This window comes from Gadus morhua, chromosome 23 (genome assembly GCF_902167405.1).
Source record: "Gadus morhua chromosome 23, gadMor3.0, whole genome shotgun sequence".
Classification (NCBI taxonomy): Eukaryota; Metazoa; Chordata; class Actinopteri; order Gadiformes; family Gadidae; genus Gadus; species Gadus morhua.
This window is the reverse complement of record NC_044070.1, coordinates 25,105,870-25,125,741: the sequence shown is the minus strand read 5'-3', so window position 1 is coordinate 25,125,741 and position 19,872 is coordinate 25,105,870. Positions and strand designations below refer to the sequence as shown.

General features: G+C 46.0%; 2 protein-coding genes across 3 annotated transcripts in view; one reads left to right on the top strand and one right to left on the bottom strand.

The window, feature by feature from the left end:
• The first annotated feature begins 3,442 nt into the window (after positions 1-3,442).
• On the top strand, positions 3,443-6,048 carry prlh2 (prolactin releasing hormone 2). The gene is made up of 3 exons (XM_030349529.1): positions 3,443-3,529; positions 3,755-3,942; positions 5,448-6,048. Exons 2-3 carry the CDS (start codon positions 3,795-3,797, stop codon positions 5,672-5,674), a joined length of 375 nt encoding a protein of 124 aa, XP_030205389.1. The 5' UTR covers positions 3,443-3,529; positions 3,755-3,794; the 3' UTR covers positions 5,675-6,048.
• Positions 6,049-6,117: 69 nt separating this feature from the next.
• The window catches only part of myripb (myosin VIIA and Rab interacting protein b), a 114,408-nt gene continuing 100,653 nt past the window's right edge, over positions 6,118-19,872 (bottom strand). Inside the window, exons 10-18 of one of the 2 annotated variants that reach the window (XM_030349440.1) lie at positions 18,644-19,302; positions 16,916-17,065; positions 15,805-16,575; positions 15,413-15,469; positions 12,425-12,622; positions 11,541-11,702; positions 10,477-10,566; positions 10,210-10,270; positions 6,118-8,709 (exon numbers count right to left, since the gene is read on the bottom strand). In XM_030349440.1, coding sequence (XP_030205300.1) covers positions 8,672-8,709; positions 10,210-10,270; positions 10,477-10,566; positions 11,541-11,702; positions 12,425-12,622; positions 15,413-15,469; positions 15,805-16,575; positions 16,916-17,065; positions 18,644-19,302 — 2,186 coding nt within the window. In that variant the 3' untranslated portion in view covers positions 6,118-8,671. The remainder of the gene's footprint in view (positions 8,710-10,209; positions 10,271-10,476; positions 10,567-11,540; positions 11,703-12,424; positions 12,623-15,412; positions 15,470-15,804; positions 16,576-16,915; positions 17,066-18,643; positions 19,303-19,872) is intronic. The other variant, XM_030349439.1, reaches the window with a different exon arrangement.

The window sequence follows — 19,872 nt, the reverse complement described above, 5'->3', positions numbered from 1 at the left end:
TGTTTTACTCGGTTTCGTTTAACAGTAAAGGCGTTTGTCAACGCATGGGGGCAGCAAAACACCCTCTGTTATGTTGAATGTAACACACGACAACCACAATAACATAAGAGGCCTATGTAGATATATAGGCCTATGCAGATATAGGCCTACACAGATATATATTTTAACAGATATATATTTTAACAGCTTTTAACCTTGATTGTATACTTGGTAACAGCTGAGTTCCTGTTTCATTCAAGAAACTTATTTTTATTTTTATTAATAGCGTTGCTTAATCTCCCACCCCCTGTATTCCACTTTAAGGACTAGGCCTACTGTATTTCTTAACGAGTTATGGCGTCTAGGACAGATGAGACTTCTAAATGCAAAATAGCACACAATAGTTGCAGACGATTCATCTATTTTAATGTATGCATACACTAGTCTCCTCTCTAGCAGAGTGAGCCCAGAACACCGTTTCACAGAGCTATTTAAACAGTTTCACCACCTCCCAAATCAAATCAGGGAAGTGTTGACCTTAAGGACAGAGGTAAGGTAGGTGGCTAGACATTATAAGGGATTGAAAACAAAGTGACAATATATGGATTTTTGCATCACAAAATGCAAACATATTCTTATATTTATCATAATATTGACTTTGCATGATCAACCCAACCTTGCCTCGGTTCAGACTAATCGTTGGATGTTGGTATAAGAACCACAGTAAGGTATAGGTCAAGGCTAAGGGGAAAATGCGTTATCATTAACATATGCTCTTTACATCCAATCTTTTTCAGTCCCAGGTACTTTTCAATCATAACCGTGGTTTATATATTTATAAAATTGAAAATGAATACAGCTCCATTTAACAATTGAAATGCTCATCTTTATCTTCAGTATCTTATCTTCATATTTGATTTAGTATAACCCTTGATTCACTTTTTTTCCCTCAATGATACAATTTAAATGATCCATTTCAACGTCTCTGACATTCCCTGACTAATGCATAGGACAACATACACAAATGATTGAATCATATGCATTACATAACATTTTCATTTCGTTTTACATTGTATTGACTCACCTCGGCTAAAGAGGTAATCAAACTTGAATAAATAGATGAATAAATAGAGGTTAACAGTACTAAACCTGCAGCTAATACAGCTAATCTACCACAGAGGGCGAATACAAACACCCCCTTTTATCTTAGATGTATAGGCCGTGCTTGCATATTGGCATACTGCATTCACAAAACAACATCCTAAATTCCTCTTTAAAACACAGCTGCATGTGTCTCCACGCACAGCACACACCTACACACATTGTATCTACAATGAACTGCCCCCAGATCAGCTCTTTTAATCTCTCTCTCTCTCTCTCTCTCTCTCTCTCTCTCTCTCTCTCTCTCTCTCTCTCTCTCTGTCTCTGCCTCTCTCTCACTCTCTCTCTCTTTCTCTCTCTCTCTCTCTCTCTCTCTCTCTCTCTCTCTCTCTCTCTCTCTCTCTCTCTCTCTCTCTCTCTCTCTCTCTCTCTCTCTCTCTCTCTCTCTCTCTCTCCCTCTCTCTCTCTCTCTCTCCCCCCCTCTCCCCCATCCACAGATTCTGATTTATGAGGGAACTCGTTAGAAAAGCCACATCACATACCTGGGCACATAAAGCAGAGTGATTCAGGTCCCAGGTCAGCTCAGTCAGGTCTCCGTATTATTCATCCCGGCCACCACTGTTTTCTCAATCAATACGGCTTTTCCCTCGCCTTTACCTAATGCTAAGCATGAGTCTGTCTTTAAGCAACTAGCAAAACAACAGAGAGAAAGACAAAACCACATCAAAATAATCAAACCATGTACAAAATGTACTTAAAAAAATGCAAGATCATTATGAGGAACCTGTTCCAATATATGATTTGGGGATGTTATTCTAAAGTTTTGGCTGGTTGTTTTGTCAGTATGGTAATACAGCTCAGATCTATAGACCTACAGACCTCTACACAAGGGTAGGCGTACTACGGGTGGTGGGATTTTATTCCTGAAATAGACACATTTTTAATAGTAGAACAAATAATATTAATAATTGAAAATAAATACCGATATTGTTCAGTACATATAGTGTTACAATTTATGATAAAAAATATAGTGTTTTTTTGTGCATTCCATCATATGTTTGCCATTGTAGTTACTTTGTATTAAAGCTTGGGTAGAAAATGTATTTAATAAGCAATTTTGCCACATTTGTTGATATTCTCTATACATCCCGATCGCAACCAATAAATGAAATGCTCTGACACAAATCGGGTATCTCTGCTTGTCGCACGCCTTTCAACACAGCCTTATAATTGTATTCGGCCTGCATGAAATGATAGGATGGTCTACCTGTCGGTCTGCCTACCTACCTGGCTACCAGCGCTGAATCTTCCACAAGGCTAATCAGACATATTGCTAAAGCTAGCAGGCAACTCATGTGTTTTGGGGGAGGGGCTTTGGAGGGCGGGGCCCAATGGGAGGGGTTGGTACTGACTCCTGCTGGGTTCTCCAAATTGCGGATACTCAAGCTTGAATTTGTGCTTTCTAAGTAAACACTGACTTTGCTTTCCACTGAACCCCTCTGGCCATGGCCTCAAGGGGGCGCAATTTGTGCAGACCCATTCATACATTATTTATCGTTATGAGTTCTGCGAAAGGGCTCGATGACAATGTAGTTGAGGTCAAACGTTGGGGACCACTGTGTTAGACAGACCCCATACTGCTCCATCTTATTGGAGCAGTAAAGCCCGGCATCTAAGCTGTGTGTTTGTGCTCCATTATTTGAAAGATGCAATAAAACTCATGACCTTTCCGGAGAAAAGGTCATGAGTTTTGTCGATAATTATGAAAAGTGATAGGGAGAAGGCCTGACTAGTGTTAGTTTGTTTAGCAAAATTCTACTTTCGTTTATTTTTTGGTTGAATCACAGCATCTATTTGTGGAAGATTTAATGATCAAAGTGATTAATGATGACTTCATTCATGAACACCCACCTTAGTTTCCCAGGTCTCTTTCTGAAAGGTCTCCTTTGTGCATTTGTGTGTGTGTGTGTGTGTGTGTGTGTGTGTGTGTGTGTGTGTGTGTGTGTGTGTGTGTGTGTGTGTTTGTGTGTGTGTGTGGGTGTGCGTCCGCGCGTCCGTGCATCGACATGTTTGTGTGTTTCCGCCCCCGCGGGGCTGGTGGTGGTGGGTGAGGGGGATTCGGGTGTCCCCGAAGTTAAAAATTCAGTGTCGTGCACATGTGTCATTGACTCCCTGATGAACTGCGCGACTACGTGCCAGACGACATGAACCCTTCAAACCAGACCATCAAATTCCCTTTCCCTTCTTTCAAAGGGTAGGGGGGGATGGTGGGGGAGGGTAGTAATCCATCTTTTTGTCTAGTTTCCCTTCGGCGTCACTGACGTATGTGATTCATCATCAGTGACCCTATGAACACTCGAAATATATAAGAGTCGGCGACGCGCACACCTGCTTCAATAGCCAACCACAACCCTCAGTACCTCACCTCAGCGACTCACCAAAGTTTAAGGTAAGCTTTTCTTTTTCATTTTTTTGTGTCGGTGCGTAGATTGTGCATCATTGTTATTGGAAGTTTTACAAATCCTTCAACAATCTTTGAAAAAGCTATTATTATAGAGTAGAATTATAGAGTTATTAAAGTGTGACATTTCCTATTCAACCTGTATCCAATAATCCCAGTGCTAATGCCTAATTTCTTTGACTCCATTCCTTGATGTATGTTTCTGATGTGCAGCCCGTGCAGTGCCTTGGTGGTCCACATAAACACCCAGACGATGCTGCTGACGCGCCTGTGCCTGTTGTCCTACCGCTGGCTCGCCGCGGCTCTAGTCATCCTCCTCCTCGCCTCCTCCACCGTCACCCTCGCTCACAGCACAACTGTTGAGCACGACTTCCACATCGTGCACAACGTCGACAACAGAAGTAAGCTTACATTTTTATACTGCATGGTTTTAACCAGATTGTGTGTTTCTATTGGGTGCATGTTCATTAAGACTACATTGAGCAAACTCTAGCCCATTTATTACATTTGATTATCTTTGTTTTTACCTCGTCATGACCAGGTTTGGTCAAAAGAGCATTTAATTGGTGGCATCCCTGAAATCCAAATGAGCGAATTTTGAGAATTAAATTCCTACTATTTATATCTTTGCTCTTTTGTTTCATATCTGGCTAAAACATGATAATATTTTTGTAACCATATAATCTACAAAAAACTATTTCAATTTTGAATTACACATTGTAGCCTATTATTTACTTATCATACAAACAACTTAAATGATAGCTGATAACACATTTAATAGACAATCGTAATGAAATGATGGTGATAAGCAGACAGTCAGTAACAGTCCAACTCTGTGTTTCGAGTTGATGGGCTGTGCACTATACAGGAGTGGTTTATTGTTATGCGTCTATTGATCTATAGCTACATTCAATGTCCTCCATTGAATAAGCATAACATTGTAATCCAATATTGATTATGATGCCTCAATTGGTCTCAGCCTTGTCTGCAGGTCGCTTTGGATAAGTTTCTGAATTACTAAATGCGGTTACGAGATGTCATGTGCTGGGTTTTTTGGTTTGATTCAAATTACACCTAGAACAGGACACTCATGCATATGGATGCGACTGCTTAACCAAAAAGTTGTTCATATTTTCTTTTTTTTAAGTCATTATTTGAAAAGTGAAGATGTAATCTAACACACGTCTGTTTCGTACCATGTGTGTGTATGTGATGACATGTGTGTGTGTGGGGTTGTCTGTGTTGTGTCTGTGTGTATTTCTGTATGTGTGTGTGTGTGTGTGTGTGTGTGTGTGTGCGTGTGTCTGTGTTTCTGTGTTTGTGTGTGTGTGTGTGTGTGTGTGTGTGTCTGTTTTTTTGTGTGTCTGTGTTTGTTTGTGTGTACGTGTGTCTGTGTGTGTGTTTCTGTGTGTGTGTGTGTGTGTTTGTTTCTGTGTATGTGTGTGTTTTTTTCTGTGTGTGTATGTGTGTGTGTGTGTGTGTGTGTGTGTGTGTGTGTGTGTGTGTGTGTGTGTGTGTGTGTCTGTGCGTGTGTGGTTGTTTGTTTCTGTGTGTGTGTGTGCGTGTGTGTGTTGGTGTGTGTCTGTGTGTGTGTGTGTGGTTGTTTGTTTCTGTGTGTGTGTGTGTGTGTGTGTGTGGTTGTGGGTTTCTGTGTGTGTGTGTGTCTGTGTGTGTTTGTGGTTGTTTGTTTGTGTGTGTGTGTGTGTGTGTGGTTGTGGGTTTCTGTGTGTGTGTGTCTGTGTGTGTGTGTGGTTGTGGGTTTCTGTGTGTGTGTGTATGTCTGTGTGTGTGTGTGGTTGGGTGTGTGTGTGTGTGTGTGTGTGTGTGTGTGTGTGTGTGTGTGTGTGTGTGTGTGTGTGTGTGTGTGTGTGTGTGTGTGTGTGTGTGTGTGTGTGTGTGTGTGCAGGTCCAGAGATAGACCCCTTCTGGTACGTGGGCCGAGGGGTCCGTCCCATCGGGCGCTTCGGGAAGCGGCACAGCGGCTTGGTGTCGCTGGCCGGCCGCTCCCTGGAGCCCGTGCTCAGCTCCCTGGAGCCCGTGCTCAGCTCCCTGGAGCTCCTCCTCAACACGCTACGCAACAAGGAGGACTCTGGGAAATCACGCATGGAGCAGGGCCGGGATTGGCTCCCTTGACGGCCCGCCCACTAAGGACTTCTACCCTTCACCCCAAACCACCTCCATATGTTTCATGTCTTACGTTTGATATATTTGGGTTATTTATCTACATTCTGTAGATTCATGTGTGCTTATTGTCTCCGCCCGACCCTGTTGGTTGTTTGTGAAAAGCATTTATTTGTAGCTGTAAACGCGTAAACGTTACTGTAATCTGTAATCACAAAATGCTGAATCTGTTGATTATTAAATAACATTATGCTATCATTGCACATGCGGAGCATGTTTTGTTTTAATTTAAAACCCCAACCCCTGACTCAAAAAAACAAGCAGAGACTAGAACGCATCACGCGCATATTTTGTGGCGCACAATTGTTTTCGTCAACTGCATCTTTCAACAGTTTATGAAGGGAAAACAAAATGTCCCCCCCCCACCCCCCCAAAAAAAGTGAAGAGAGCATATCTTCACCTTTTGTTATTTTATTCATTTTATATTCCATTTTTTCTTGGATTGCAACAAACAATGGCACATGTATGACAGTATTCCCTCCTGGGGTTGGCATGGTGAACCTCAGCCTCTGTAGCCGCACAGTTCGGATTACGATGGAAGAAAAACAATGTCTGCTTTTGACTCTAGTGACATTCAGGTTCCCGTCCGAGACGCACATTTAAACACTTTTGGTCGTGTTGTTGAGTTGATTGCGTGGGTAAATAAAATAGTGTCTATAGCTGACCCTCATTTAGTATTTGGTTTGTGATTCCAGTGCAAAATCTGACCGGAGAGGTTATGACGGTTGTACACTCTCCTGCACACACACAAACACTGAAAGATTAGGCAACTATGATTGGCCGATTCTTTTTATATATATGTATATAATATATACATATATATATCCTCCTATATCATTTCCATATTTTCACACATATACATATATTAACAAATTCCGAGATGAGAGAAAATATTTGTTTTCCTTTACAATATAAAAATATGGAACACTTATACTGTAACTGGACCCCTGTGAGTGTCCTCACTAATGAGTTTGTACATCGATTTAAAACCAGATACATGCTTTTCTTTACATAATGACACCTTTGGGGAGCATACGTTGCAAAGGAAAGGGGACAGACCACCGGCTAAGGGTGGAAAGGGCATTCGAAGAGAGAAAGAGAGACGTTTGCGACATCTTGGGCATTTAAAATCATCCAATAGGGCATCATCCCCCAGACTACAATTACCTAGCAAAACATTTGACAATATTGCATATGATTTACTGAAATGTAATTAATAAATGTGGCCACAGTGTGAGTGCAGTAATGTTTTTTTGTTGTTTTGTAATAGTTGAAGATACTTTATGGAAATGGTAACAGTTATCAATAAGCTTTAGCAGCCAGTACTGTTTTTATTTTGGACTACCACTATGAGCAAACTTGCGAATGGTAAATGCAGTATTACACTGAAAGCACTCTGAGACATAAAAATAAAAAAATAAAACAGGATCCAGGATTTAAGAGGAGAATAAAAGCCAGAAGTTTAAAAATAACTTGGTTCATTGGTACTGCATAAAAACGTTCCAAAAAGTAGAAAAATAAGTTGCTCGTAACAAAATCATGGTTTCATGGCATTAGTTAAAAAGCACGTCAGACACTATTATGTATAAATCTTTCAGGAAGAATTTCAACATAAACAGTCAGAGGTGTAAACAAAAAGGTGGAAAACCTTCGTTCAAATAAAAGGCAGCAGAGTTTCAAAATCAAACTGAAAACACAGTGGAAAAAAGGAAAAGATGGATCAAAAAAATGACATTCATGGAAAGAATACCACAGGGAAAAAAGCTCTCCTCTACTCTACTAATTATTCTTATTTTAGACCTTATTTCAGACCATAGCCCCAAAGTCACATTAATGGAAAAACTGCCTTATTCTACACAGTTGTTTCTCGTCTTCGTGGGGTTGCAGTTTCTTAATCATTCGTTGTGTATTACTTGTGCAGCACGTTTTAAATCTCAACGCGTAAGGCTGTGGTGTTGGGCAGTATCATCCACTACATTTTGTTTAATAAAGCAATTAAGAGGACCATCACACAATATCATTATTCATCCTCCAGATATGTGCTTTGCTGTCCATATTTATTGCTGCACATCAGTTGTAATAGGTTGGTTTGAGGTCTAAATAGGAGTTGGCCCTGACGGTAAAGACATCTCTCAACAATGGATTTCAATATGTGTTTTTTCAGTTAAAGAATAACAGCAAGTATCGCTGTCCTTCAAAGTCGTAAAAAAACACATAATAGTAGGTTCCGAATTATAGCAGAGCCGTTTTTAGTGACGTAGTCATGCCTTTTATACAGTATGGCTCAGTATAGATCTTCTGATAGCCCCTGGCATCTAAGTGGACGAAACATTCAAATAAAAGGCTGTATAAAATAATTCGACCTCACTTCACTTCATCACGTACGCCATCACATAGGGTTTGTTTTCTTCCTCACAACTTAATTTTTTACACTTGAAACACGGATAGAAAATGAGAGTTTTTGTGGGCCGCTGTTTTTTTGCTCTCCTGTACAGCTAAGTTTGGGTTGGGGTTAGGGTTAGCCCTAACTCGACTAAGTTTGGGTTAGGGTTAGGGTTAGGGTTAGCCCTAACTCAAGTAATTTCACGTTTGAAAAGTCACCCAGCAGAGTGTGGAGTTTAAGGCAGAGTCACTGTCAGAAAGACGCCCCCCTCCACAACCTCAGCCTGAATCAAAGGGCGTGGCGGGGAAGGGGGGGTGCTTAGCTAGGTGGGACAAGGGAGACGCTGATGAAACAGTGAGGGGTTGTGGGGTCGGGGGAAGGGGTGTGCTGCCTGGATGACTTCAGAGAGCACAGTGGACTGGGTGGACTAGCTGGCCCTGGACAGGTTGTGGCCCCCTCCCCCCAAACCTCTTTCAGGGCCCTGGAGCGAGGAGTCAGACGCTGGATCAAGGCAGAGGTTCCAGAGGGCCCCCGTCCACTGTGGGCCACTGTACCGATGGGTGCTGCTAGGGCCAAAGCACCTGCTGCTCCTGATCCAGCTTTTCTGAAATCAGAGATTTTCACAACACCATTTTTTCAATCTTTTATATCAGTTTTTTTACACAACACGTCATACTAAAGGTTGTGTGTGGGAGTGCATCATGGGTGTGTGTGTGTGTGTGGTTGTATGCGTGTGTGTGAGTGTGTCACATGTGTGTGTGTGTGTGTGTGTGTGTGTGTGTGTGTGTGTGTGTGTGTGTGTGTATGTGTGTGCGTTTGTGTATCTGTGTGTGTATGAGTGTGCCTGTTTATGTTTGCTTGCATGTGTGTGCATGCATGCACTTTTGTGTGTGTGTGTGTGTGCATGTCAGTTTAAAATGTGCGTGTGTGCGTGCTTGCATGTGTGTGCATGTGTGCATACTTGTGTGGAGATAGACCATGCTTAGTGATTACAACATCACACGGCCCTCCCAGTCATTGTGTGGGAGAGCCGTTAGAGGAGGCTTTTAAGCTGAAATCAGAGCTTTGATTACGCGGCTCCGTCATCAGGTTGAGCTGGCCTGTGTCCTCTCCCTCTCTGGGAGCTGAATCAGAGCCATTGTGCATCCGTCTCCGAGGGAGAGAGAGCTTTTCATTGCACAGATGATAAGGGCCGACTCCTTATCATTAGGTAAAGTAGCCAGGCTCCCTTTATATTCTCTTGTGCTCCCATTAACTTGCTTCAAACTTAATGAAGTTAACCATGCTATTTTTTAGTAGGTCCTCATCTATTAAGCTAACTAGGCTTTGAGCATGAATTGTATATCAAGTCTTATTCCTGTTCTTCTCCTATTCCCTCTGTCTTCTCTTTCTCTCAAGGACAAACACACACATACACACGCAGACACTTATTTATTAAAATACATGGTAATAATGTGAGCACACACACACATCCAAGCACGCAAAAACACAAACCTGATGTGAGAGAGGGGGTGGAACATTGAACGGTGATCAATACTTACTTACAGACAAACACAAAAATTATTAACAGACACTATGTTCTGTTTACCTACTTTAAGATGACCAGCTAATTAAGGTCCAGTAAATTGAACATAGGCATGACAAACAGCATACACACAGCCTTAGGAGTGTTTCTTGGCTAGCAATATGTCACGCAATTCAGCCTTTCGATTTTTGAAAGTGAATGTATGTTAAAAAACCCATTATATTAGTAAAACTAACGTTTTTTTTACAGTTTCAAAAGAAGAGTTGATCATTTTGACATTGTCAGCATCTCAAGTTAAGGATATATTAAAACACTGAACATCAGCCAGACTTGCAATATAAGGCAATTTAATGTTACTAATTTTAATTAGATAATAATTATATTAATAATGATGCCCTCTGAACCAGAAATGTTTTAGTTAAAGCAATGACTAATTCAAACTGCTTGGTTCACAGAAGGATATTCACAGTTCTTTAAAAGTACCTGCAGTTAACCTTGGCTTCAGCATTGTAAACCAGGCAGCCTGTGAGCTCCATAACTAGGGTTAGGGTAACCAAACCACTGAAGACGGCTCTGTACCTTTCAGTGGAGGCGCAGGGAGCTTCCTCCTTTGATGGCGTGATGAGTCCAGGGTTTGAGGCTGTAGGGAGAAACATGGAGCTCAGTAAATATGGAGAGGCAGCTTATTACACAGAAGGTCAGGTACACGGTTGAGGAACCAAGCCTTAAGAACTGTACTCTTGTGTACTTGTGTAAGCTAAGATGTAAGAAAATAAACTCTGAGAATCAACATTGTCTACCACTGGTGTTTCGAAAACACTGTATAGGGTCAGAACTGAAAGATACCTTTGGCTTATACTTGGAGAAGCGATTACAGGCAGTAACATTCAGGCCAGCTGTCTTCAGAGCCGATATCCGGGCCTCGATGTTGGAGATCTGGAGAGAAACAACCCGTCAATCATACTAGTTATGGTCTGTAGCAAACACAACACCAGGGCCGTCGGACTGCGGGGACAAAGGGGACAGTTGTGGGGGGGCCCAAGGCAGAGGGGGGGCCCATGACCAAAAAAAAAAAAAAAAAAAAAAAAAAAATTATCTTACCTCCCCCCCCCCCCCCCGTCAACAATCGCACAACCCCCCCCCCCCCCCCCCCGTCAACAATCGCTCCGGACACCCCCCCCCCCCGTCAACAATTTGGCGCAGGGGGTCCATCAGTACCTATAGTATAGGGGCCCAGGATTTGGTGCTACGGCCCTGCACAACACCATCCGATATGAAACAACCCGTCAGTTATACTAGTTATGGTCTGGAGCAAACACACCGTCCGATATGAAATAACATGTCAGTTACACTAGTCATGGTCTGGAGCAAACACAACACTGTCCGATATGAAATAACACGTCACGTCATCGACAGAACATCGTTCGTGTCATCAGTTGAACCCAATTAGCACCAATCAGAATCAAACTAACGAGTGCCTACGAGAAGGATTTGCCTGATTAAGTAGCCCCCCTTGATTATGTAGGATTAGATTAGGAATCCTACATAGTTTTATTCTTTTGACAAGTAGACCTTTAGTCAGTGAAGTAAAATATGCATAACAGAAATTTATGTATTTGTGTTTCTTAATGGCGACCCTTTCAATAATTCCACTTATATAATATATATGTTATATATGTATAATATATTTAATATATTGTTCCTTTTATGGATCCTCAGGTCAAGTCAAAATGGGTCTAAACTTGCAGAATAAAATAGCACTTATTTCATGATGGATTTTTATGACAAGGAATTAGTTTTTCAAAAAAAAAAATGAAAAGACTGAGTTCACAGCGGTAATAATAAAGAATGGTGGTTTTGTCCAGTAACTGGTCCCGGTGTCTGTGTGTGGGCCCTGGCAGCTGGACTACCTGGAGTTCGGACTGCTGCACCTGCGCAGCAGCGGTGGCCACCTGGTCCTCCAGGAAGGCCAGCTCCGTGTCCGTGGTGCCGCTGCTAATGCTACGAGCGCACTCCTCCAGGTCCCCCAGCGCCCCCTCCAGGCCGTACACCGCACTAGCAGCCAAGTACACCTGCGGTGGAGGAACGGTCACGCGTCAAACTGTGAGGAGAAGCTCATTCAAATGGGGCACAATTCAAATGTAGAGTTGGAGTATAATGTTGAAAGGGAAATGGGATTCCTTGTTGTGGTGAAACTTTGGGAGAATTATAATTCTACGCTAAAAAATAAGCAAACCACAAAAGCAAACTCACACGCTCAAAAGTATTAGCATAGAGTCTATTTCATATGCAGTAATCAAGGATGTCAATCACTGTCATCATCACCCTCTTAGCCACTACACTATCCGGTCTAATTACCATCTTGAACACATTCATGACTGATACATCATTGCTATGACCCTAATAATTGAACAGCTTTAATGTCAGCTATAATGACAGACACATAAAGTGACCACACTTTTTAATAATTGAAGCTAACAGAAGGGGTTATACACTTATGTGCTATGGGTTAAAGGGTCAGGGTCAGGGTTAGGGTCAGGGTCAGGGTTAGGGTCAGGGTCAGGGTTAGGGTCAGGGATAGGGTCAGGGATAGGGTCAGGGCTAGGGTCAGGGTTAGGGTCAGGGTCAGGGTCAGGGCTAGGGTCAGGATTAGGGTGTGGGCCAGGGTCAGGGTCAGGGCTAGGGTCAGGGTTAGGGTCAGGGCTAGGGTCAAGGTCAGGGTTAGGGTCAGGGCTAGGGCCAGGGTTAGGGTCAGGGTCGGGATTAGGGTCATGTCAGGGTTAGTGATGCCTACGTTCTGCTCCATCTTGGTGAGCCTGTTCTCCAGGCGGCTGGTGTCGGAGCAGCTTGAGATGGGGGAGGCGCTCATGGACTCGGAGGGCGTGGTGAAGCTGTCCACACGGCCCGCCTCCCCGATCAGATCCTCCGTGGCGTTCAGGACCTTCAGCACCTCTGTGGTGATGCTGCACAGGGACGCCGCAGAGAACTGCTGCTGCTCACACACACAACAAGCGGGCACGCACACACACACATGCATAGGCACGCGCACACACACACACACACACACACACAAACACGCCCACACACACACACACACACGCACAGGCACGCGCACACACACACACACACACACACACACACACACAGGCACGCGCACACACACACACACACACACACACACAGGCAGGCAGGCCCGCACACACACACACAACAAGAGACAGAAAAGGTTATGGGGAAAATATCATTGCTTTCCCCATTGTATTAAGTTCATATTGTTTATTTTTACGATTCCTTTTGCAGTCAATGGAGGTTGATTTGTCAACTAGTGATGATGAATAAGGAATATAAAAGATTGCTTTAATAAATGTACATGACATATAAATGTACTGAGACGTTTATCACCAAATTCAACAACATTTCTCAATTTGGAAGCAATTAGGAGAACCGAATCAGATAGATTTACCTCCCTCAGGCCTCGAAAGCCACTCCCCCAAAACTCATGACCAGCTCGTTAGATTTAGCAATAGGTCTGCCTAGCTTTGTGGAAGACTGCGGTCACAAGCAATGAACGCATGGGCAGAGTGTGCGTAGGTAGCCGGGTAGGTGGGTAAACAGTAACCAGTTAGGTAAACAGTAACCAGGTAGGTAAACAGACAGGCAAGCCATCCAATCATTCCAGTTGGGCCGATTTAAATCATCAGACGGTTTAGTGCAGGCCTGTGACATTGACAGATACCAGATCTTTTCTTTGTTTTTGCCAGAGCATTTGATTGATTGTTTGTGGTCGGGTATGTTAAGAGAATTTCAACAAAAATGACAAACAATGCCTCTTAAAATAACTTGCATACCCCGGCTTTAAAGTCCCAAAGACCAAAGCTAATGTAGATGTTTAGGGTTAGGTTTAGGTTTAGGGTTAGGGCTTTAAAGACCAAAAGACCAAAGCTAATGTAGATGTTTTTCTATAACAGGTAGAAGAGAGAGATGAATGTAATCCAATAATGCATTAGTTCCATGGCGAAGCTTTGATCACTAACACTAAGGTTCTGAATTGATTCCTCTCATCCAGGCTGTGTGAGAAACGATGACTTTAACATGGGCCCCATTAAAGAGGACCATGAGGTTAGATTAGTGTAGAGGGAGAGAGACATTCAACACATAACAGGAACATCGAGAACGAGAGAGCGAGAGAGCGAGGGAGAGAGAGCGAGGGAGAGAGAGAGACAGAGAGAGCGAGAGAGAGAGAGAGAACCAGACCTTTCATCTTTCTTTCTTTTAATCAAGTATGAGGATGAAGAAGACGAAAACATCACTGAAGAACTTTGAGAGGTTGTGACTGGTCGATTAACAAATGGCTACTGCCTGGGGAGAGGGGGCGCTCTCGTCCAGTACAAAGGAGGACATGGTCAACATATGAAATACTAACTCAAGCCTCGAAAGTATTAGGACTAATGGTGGTCGCTGGGATCAACCATGGACGATTCACTGTCAGGGACTGAAAATGTTTAAAATAAAAATAAAATGAAATAAAATGTTTGTGTTCTAGCGCCATCTCTGTTTCTCGGATGTAATTGGGATCAACCATCAATCTAAAAAATCGGATTGGTTATAAATATAACATGATTTTTATTTGGTTGAACACATTGTGTGAATTAAGCTAACAACTACACTTCAATGCCGAATCCTGTGTTCCTTTAAAAGGACACGTTTTGCGTCCTTCCCTTGGAATAACCATGGTGACTGATCAAAATAATAAAAAAGAAAAGGTAAACAAACACGAGCAGTCACTAAGACACCAGCGCTAATATCCCTGTATGCGTTTTATAAAATAAAAAACGGTGAAACGGTAATAAATATAGATGCAATCCGTGGATGAGTCACACAGACATTGTGCAATATTATTCATTCACACACGATTCTAATGTGTGTGCGTAAGTAACTCAAGCTCATTCAGCCACCCACATCATGACACTAAAGGGCAACTCATACAAACAGGTAGCACGCATCCAGGACATCGCCACAATGGCTAACCCTTATTGATCTGCCGCTCGGTAGGATTAGGGTTAGCCCTAACCCTAACCCTTATTGATCTGCCGCTCGGTAGGGTTAGGGTTAGGGTTAGCCCTAACCCTTATTGATCTGCCGCTCGGTAGGATTAGGATTAGGGTTAGCCCTCACCCTAACCCTTATTGATCTGCCGCTCGGTAGGATTAGGGTTAGCCCTAACCCTAACCCTTATTGATCTGCCGCTCAGTAGGATTAGGATTAGGGTTAGCCCTAACCCTTATTGATCTGCCGCTCGGTAGGATTAGGATTAGGGTTAGCCCTAACCCTAACCCTTATTGATCTGCCGCTCGGTAGGATTAGGATTAGGGTTAGCCCTAACCCTAACCCTTATTGATCTGCCGCTCGGTGGGTTAGCTAGACGCTGGCGATGATGTCAACAAGGTTTTAGAGGGGATTAATAAAGGTCTTTTCAGTCCTCCCGCCATGCAAAGCGCTTCACCATCCCTGCCTCACATCCTCCCATTCATTTACCACCTGCAGGGTCAACCTCGAAGGCTGGCAGCCAGGCCATTTGGAGCGGCTGGCCTTGTATGTCTTGCTCAGGGACACTTTGACGCTTGGCTAGGGGAAGACAGGGATTTGAACCGGCAGCTACTGCCTACAAGGTTTCCCCATGAGTTTCCTTATGCCGGCGGCTGTAGCCTCCTGCTCCAGCCTCCAGCTCCAGCCTGGTGTGTGCGTGTAGAGCAGAATGTGTTTGTGACTCTTCCGTTCTCACCTGTTGCTGTGTGAGAGAGTGAAGCCGCTGCTGCAGCTCCCAATCATGCTGTCCCTCCTTGCGTGTGTACACGTGTACACACACGCACACACACACACACACACACACACACACACACACACACACACACACACACACACACACACACAGAAAGACAGAGAGACAGACAGACAGACAGACACACACACACACAAACACCAAGCGCAGATGGATGAATGGCAGCAAGCGAAGGAGAGACAAAAAACAGGAAAACATGAGCAAAGAGAGGCAGCTCAAATCAAAAGCAAAGCAGACAGGATTGATGAAGGCTGACGAGGACTACAAATTAGAAATAAACTATCTAGACATGGTTCCTAAACACAAATGCGTGTGCGTTCTCCGTTTGTCCTCACCTTTCCACCCAACAGCACCCCCTCCAGGGCGCACGCTGTCACCGCAGGCGAACCCCTCGCCCCACTGGGCCCCGGCCCCTCTGCCTCCTTCTTTTCACCCCTTTTCTGCTGCCTCAGACTCTGCCTGCGCTCCCCTCGCCTCTCCGCCGTCTTCCCCCGATTGTCCTCGTGATGGTGGCGGCGTTGGTCGCTCACTACGCAGCGGATGCTGGTCCCTCCGTTCTCCCCCGACCTCTTCCCCCTCCCCGAGCCCCCCACATCCTTCGCAGACCGGGCCGCCGCGGGCCCCTCTCGTCGGCCGGGGCCGAGGGCGGGTCCCGGGGTCCGGCTGCTGTCCGGCGTGGGGTCGCTCGCCGTTTGTCGCCGCCTCTTCTCCGCGGTCCCGTGCTTCGCCCTCTCTTCTTCTTCACGCTCTCCCGGCGCGGCGCCGTCTCCGTCCATCGCTCGGTCGGGGGGCCGCCGGACTCTTTCGTCCTCCGACGAGCTCGGGCCCCACGTGTCGTTGGGTGAGCGGCGGGCCGCCTGCGGCCCCGGCTGCGGCCCCAGCTGGGGCCTCCTCGGGCCCCCCTCCCGGGCTCCCAGGCTGCCGGGGGTCAGGTGAGGGGCCAGCGTGTCCGGGTCTTTCTCTGCGGCCTCAGAGTTGAAGAACCCCTCTTCGGGGGCCCCCGGGGGCCCGGGCGGGGAGAGGGGTGAGGGCGGGGCCCCGGGGCCGGGCTGGTCTTGGCTAAGGCTCCTCTTCAGCATGGCACTGAGCAGGATGCCGCTGTTCTCCTACAGAGGAACGTGGAAGGGCGGAGCCAGGACCAGTCAGAGGAGGCCGTAGTCACCAGGGTTACCGGGCCTAATGGCCACCCACTAACAGATCTTACAATCTAAAGACTAGAATCTTAATTAACATCTCAGGCATCTGAATGAATGCAACAGGTGTAAAAGAAAGAAGTACACAAGCAGGTTTCTCAGCTACATCAATAAAGTGATCTGATGCCACCGTCTGGCCGAACTGATTGTTTACAAGAAAAAAACTATCTTTGCTAAACTTAGGAGCTGGGAGATGACTAGAAAATACAAGTACTTTTGGAGGTTTAACAAAGCGGTTATCAGAGGTACGTACCCGGATCAGTGGGTGGACGGTGGGCGTGTGACCTGGCCCCCCGGGCCGGCTCTGCTCCGATGGAGACTCTCTCTTGCTCTTCCTGCGTCTGCGTGACCTTCGAACCGAGTCGCTGGCGCTCTCCTCCGCCCCGCTGCTGTCTCCCATCACCTGGACGGGTTCATCCATTACCAGGGTTAGGGTTAGTTAACCATTACCACCGCTAGGGTTAGGGTTAGTTAACCATTACCAGCGTTAGGGATAGCTAACCATTACCACTGTTAGGGTTAGGGTTAGTTAACCATTACCAGCATTAGGGTTAGGGTTAGTTAACCATTCCCAGCGTTAGGGTTAGTCAACCATTACCACCGTTAGGGTTAGCTAACCATTACCACTGTTAGGGTTAGGGTTAGTCAACCATTACCACCGTTAGGGTTAGGGTTAGTTAACCATTACCAGGGTTAGGGTTAGGGTTAGCTAACCATTACTAACATTAGGGTTAGGGTTAGTTAACCATTACCCCCGCTAGGGTTAGGGTTAGTCAACCATTAGCAGGGTTAGGGTTAGCTAACCATTACCACTGTTAGGGTTAGGGTTAGTCAACCATTACCACCGTTAGGGTTAGTTAACCATTACCAGCGTTAGGGTTAGGGTTAGTTAATCATTACCACTGTTAGGGTTAAGGTTAGTTAACCATAACCACTGTTAGGGTTAGGGTTAGTTAACCATTACCACCGTTAGGGTTAGGGTTAGTTAACCATTACCACCGTTAGGGTTAGTTAACCATTACCAGGGTTAGGGTTAGTTAACCATTACCACCTTTAGGGTTAGTTAACCATTACCACCGTTAGGGTTAGTTAATCATTACCACCGTTAGGGTTAGTTAACCATAACCAGCATTAGAGTTAGGGTTAGCTAACAATTACTAACGTTAGGGTTAGTGTTAGTTAACCATTACCACCGTTAGGGTTAGTTAACCATTACCACCATTAGGGTTAGGGTTAGTTAACCATTACCACCGTTCGGGTTAGGGGTAGTTAACCATTACCACCACTAGGTTTAGGGTTAGTTAAGTATTGCCACCGTTAGGGGTAGGGTTAGTTAACCATTACCACGGTTAGGGTTAGTAAACCATTACCACCGTTAGGTTTAGGGTTAGTTAAGCATTGCCACCATTAGGGTTCAGGTTAGTTAACCATTACCACCGTTAGGGTTAGTTAACCATTACCACCGTTAGGGTTAGGGATAGTTAACCATTACCACCGTTAGGGTTAGGGTTAGTTAACCATTACCACCGTTAGGATTAGTTAACCATTACCACCGTTAGGGTTAGGGTTAGTTAAGCATTACCACCGTTAGGGTTAGGGTTAGTTAACCATTACCACCGTTAGGGTTAGTTAACCATTACCACCGTTAGGGTTAGGGTTAGCTAACCATTACTAACGTTAGGGTTAGGGTTAGTTAACCATTACCACCGTTAGGGTTAGGGTTAGTTAAGCATTGCCACCGTTAGGGTTAGGGTGAGTTAAGCATTACCACCACGACCGTTAGCGCACGCAGGGATCGTCGGGTTCTTCCAGGTATTATTCAGATACTGGAAGTTACCAGAATAATATAAAATATATATATGTTTATCTATAGATATATGTTTATATATATACACATATATTAAGAGTGATATTTATTTATATATATATAAATATCACTCTTAATCATTTGAACTTCAGGAACGAGAGACGACTACGTCACCTTGGGGTTAAAGTTCACGTCCAGCGCCTCTGGGGGCAGCTGGTAGCCCCCCCCCTCCTGGTGGAGGTAGCCCCCCCCCTCTTGGTGGAGGTAGCCCCCCCCATCCTGGTGGCCCCCCAGGTGGTGGTTGGTGGGCGGGCCCCTCTTCTTCAGCGGGCGGGGGTGCTGCTTGGGGGACGGTTGCTTGGTGCCAGGGCGGGCGCAGCCCGGCGCCTCGGGGTCCGAGTTCAACGTCTCGGAGTCGGACCGCCTCCCTGACGGCGGGGAGGTTGCTGGGGGCGGGGCCAGCGGGGGCGGGGCCAGCGGGGGCTGGGAGGGGTGGCGGGTGAAGGTCCACTCGGGGTCGGGCTGGGAGGCCGTGAATTGCGTCTCGTCGGAGAGCTTACGGCGGAACTGGTGCAGCGCCGCACCCCAGCCCCCCTCGTCCCCGTTGGCGTCCCAAACATCATCGTCGTCTTCGTCGTCGTCATTGTTGTCGTTGTGGTCGCCCCCGCCCGACTCGGAGCCCATCTCGTCGTAGGCCGAGACCACGCCCGACTCCTTCTCCAGGGCGCTGAACACCAGGCTCTTGCGCTTGGTGAGCAGGCTCGGCCGGGACAGCTGGGAGCTCTGCAGGGCCATCCAGTTCCCGTCCGGGCTCTGGAGGACCGAGGAGGCGCCTGGGACAGGAGAGACAGCAGAGGGGCTATGAGAGAGCCCCACGTTGGGCCCAGGGACAGAGAGCAGAGGGGCTATGAGCAGAGCCCCACGTTGGGCCCAGGGACAGAGAGCAGGGGGGCTATGAGAGAGCCCCACGTTGGGCCCAGGGACAGAGAGCAGAGGGGCTATGAGCAGAGCCCCACGTTGGGCCCAGGGACAGAGAGCAGAGGGGCTATGAGCAGAGCCCCACGTTGGGCCCAGGGACAGAGAGCAGAGGGGCTTTGAGCAGAGCCCCACGTTGGGCCCAGGGACAGAGAGCAGGGGGGCTATGAGCAGAGCCCCACGTTGGGCCCAGGGACAGAGAGCAGGGGGGCTATGAGCAGAGCCCCACGTTGGGCCCAGGGACAGAGAGTAGGGGGGCTATGAGCAGAGCCCCACGTTGGGCCCAGGGACAGAGAGCAGGGGGGCTTTGAGCAGAGCCCCACATTGGGCCCAGGGACAGAGAGCAGAGGGGCTATGAGAGAGCCCCACGTTGGGCCAAGGGACAGAGAGCAGGGGGGCTATGATTAGGCCTCCCAGGTATGATTAGG

Bases quoted from the DNA above. Each gene is read 5' to 3' on its own strand.
- prlh2 (XM_030349529.1), top strand. From the start codon at position 3,795: ATGCTGCTGACGCGCCTGTGCCTGTTGTCCTACCGCTGGCTCGCCGCG. The intron at 3,943-5,447 runs GTAAGCTTACAT...GTGTGTGTGCAG, and splicing joins GCACAACGTCGACAACAGAA to GTCCAGAGATAGACCCCTTC.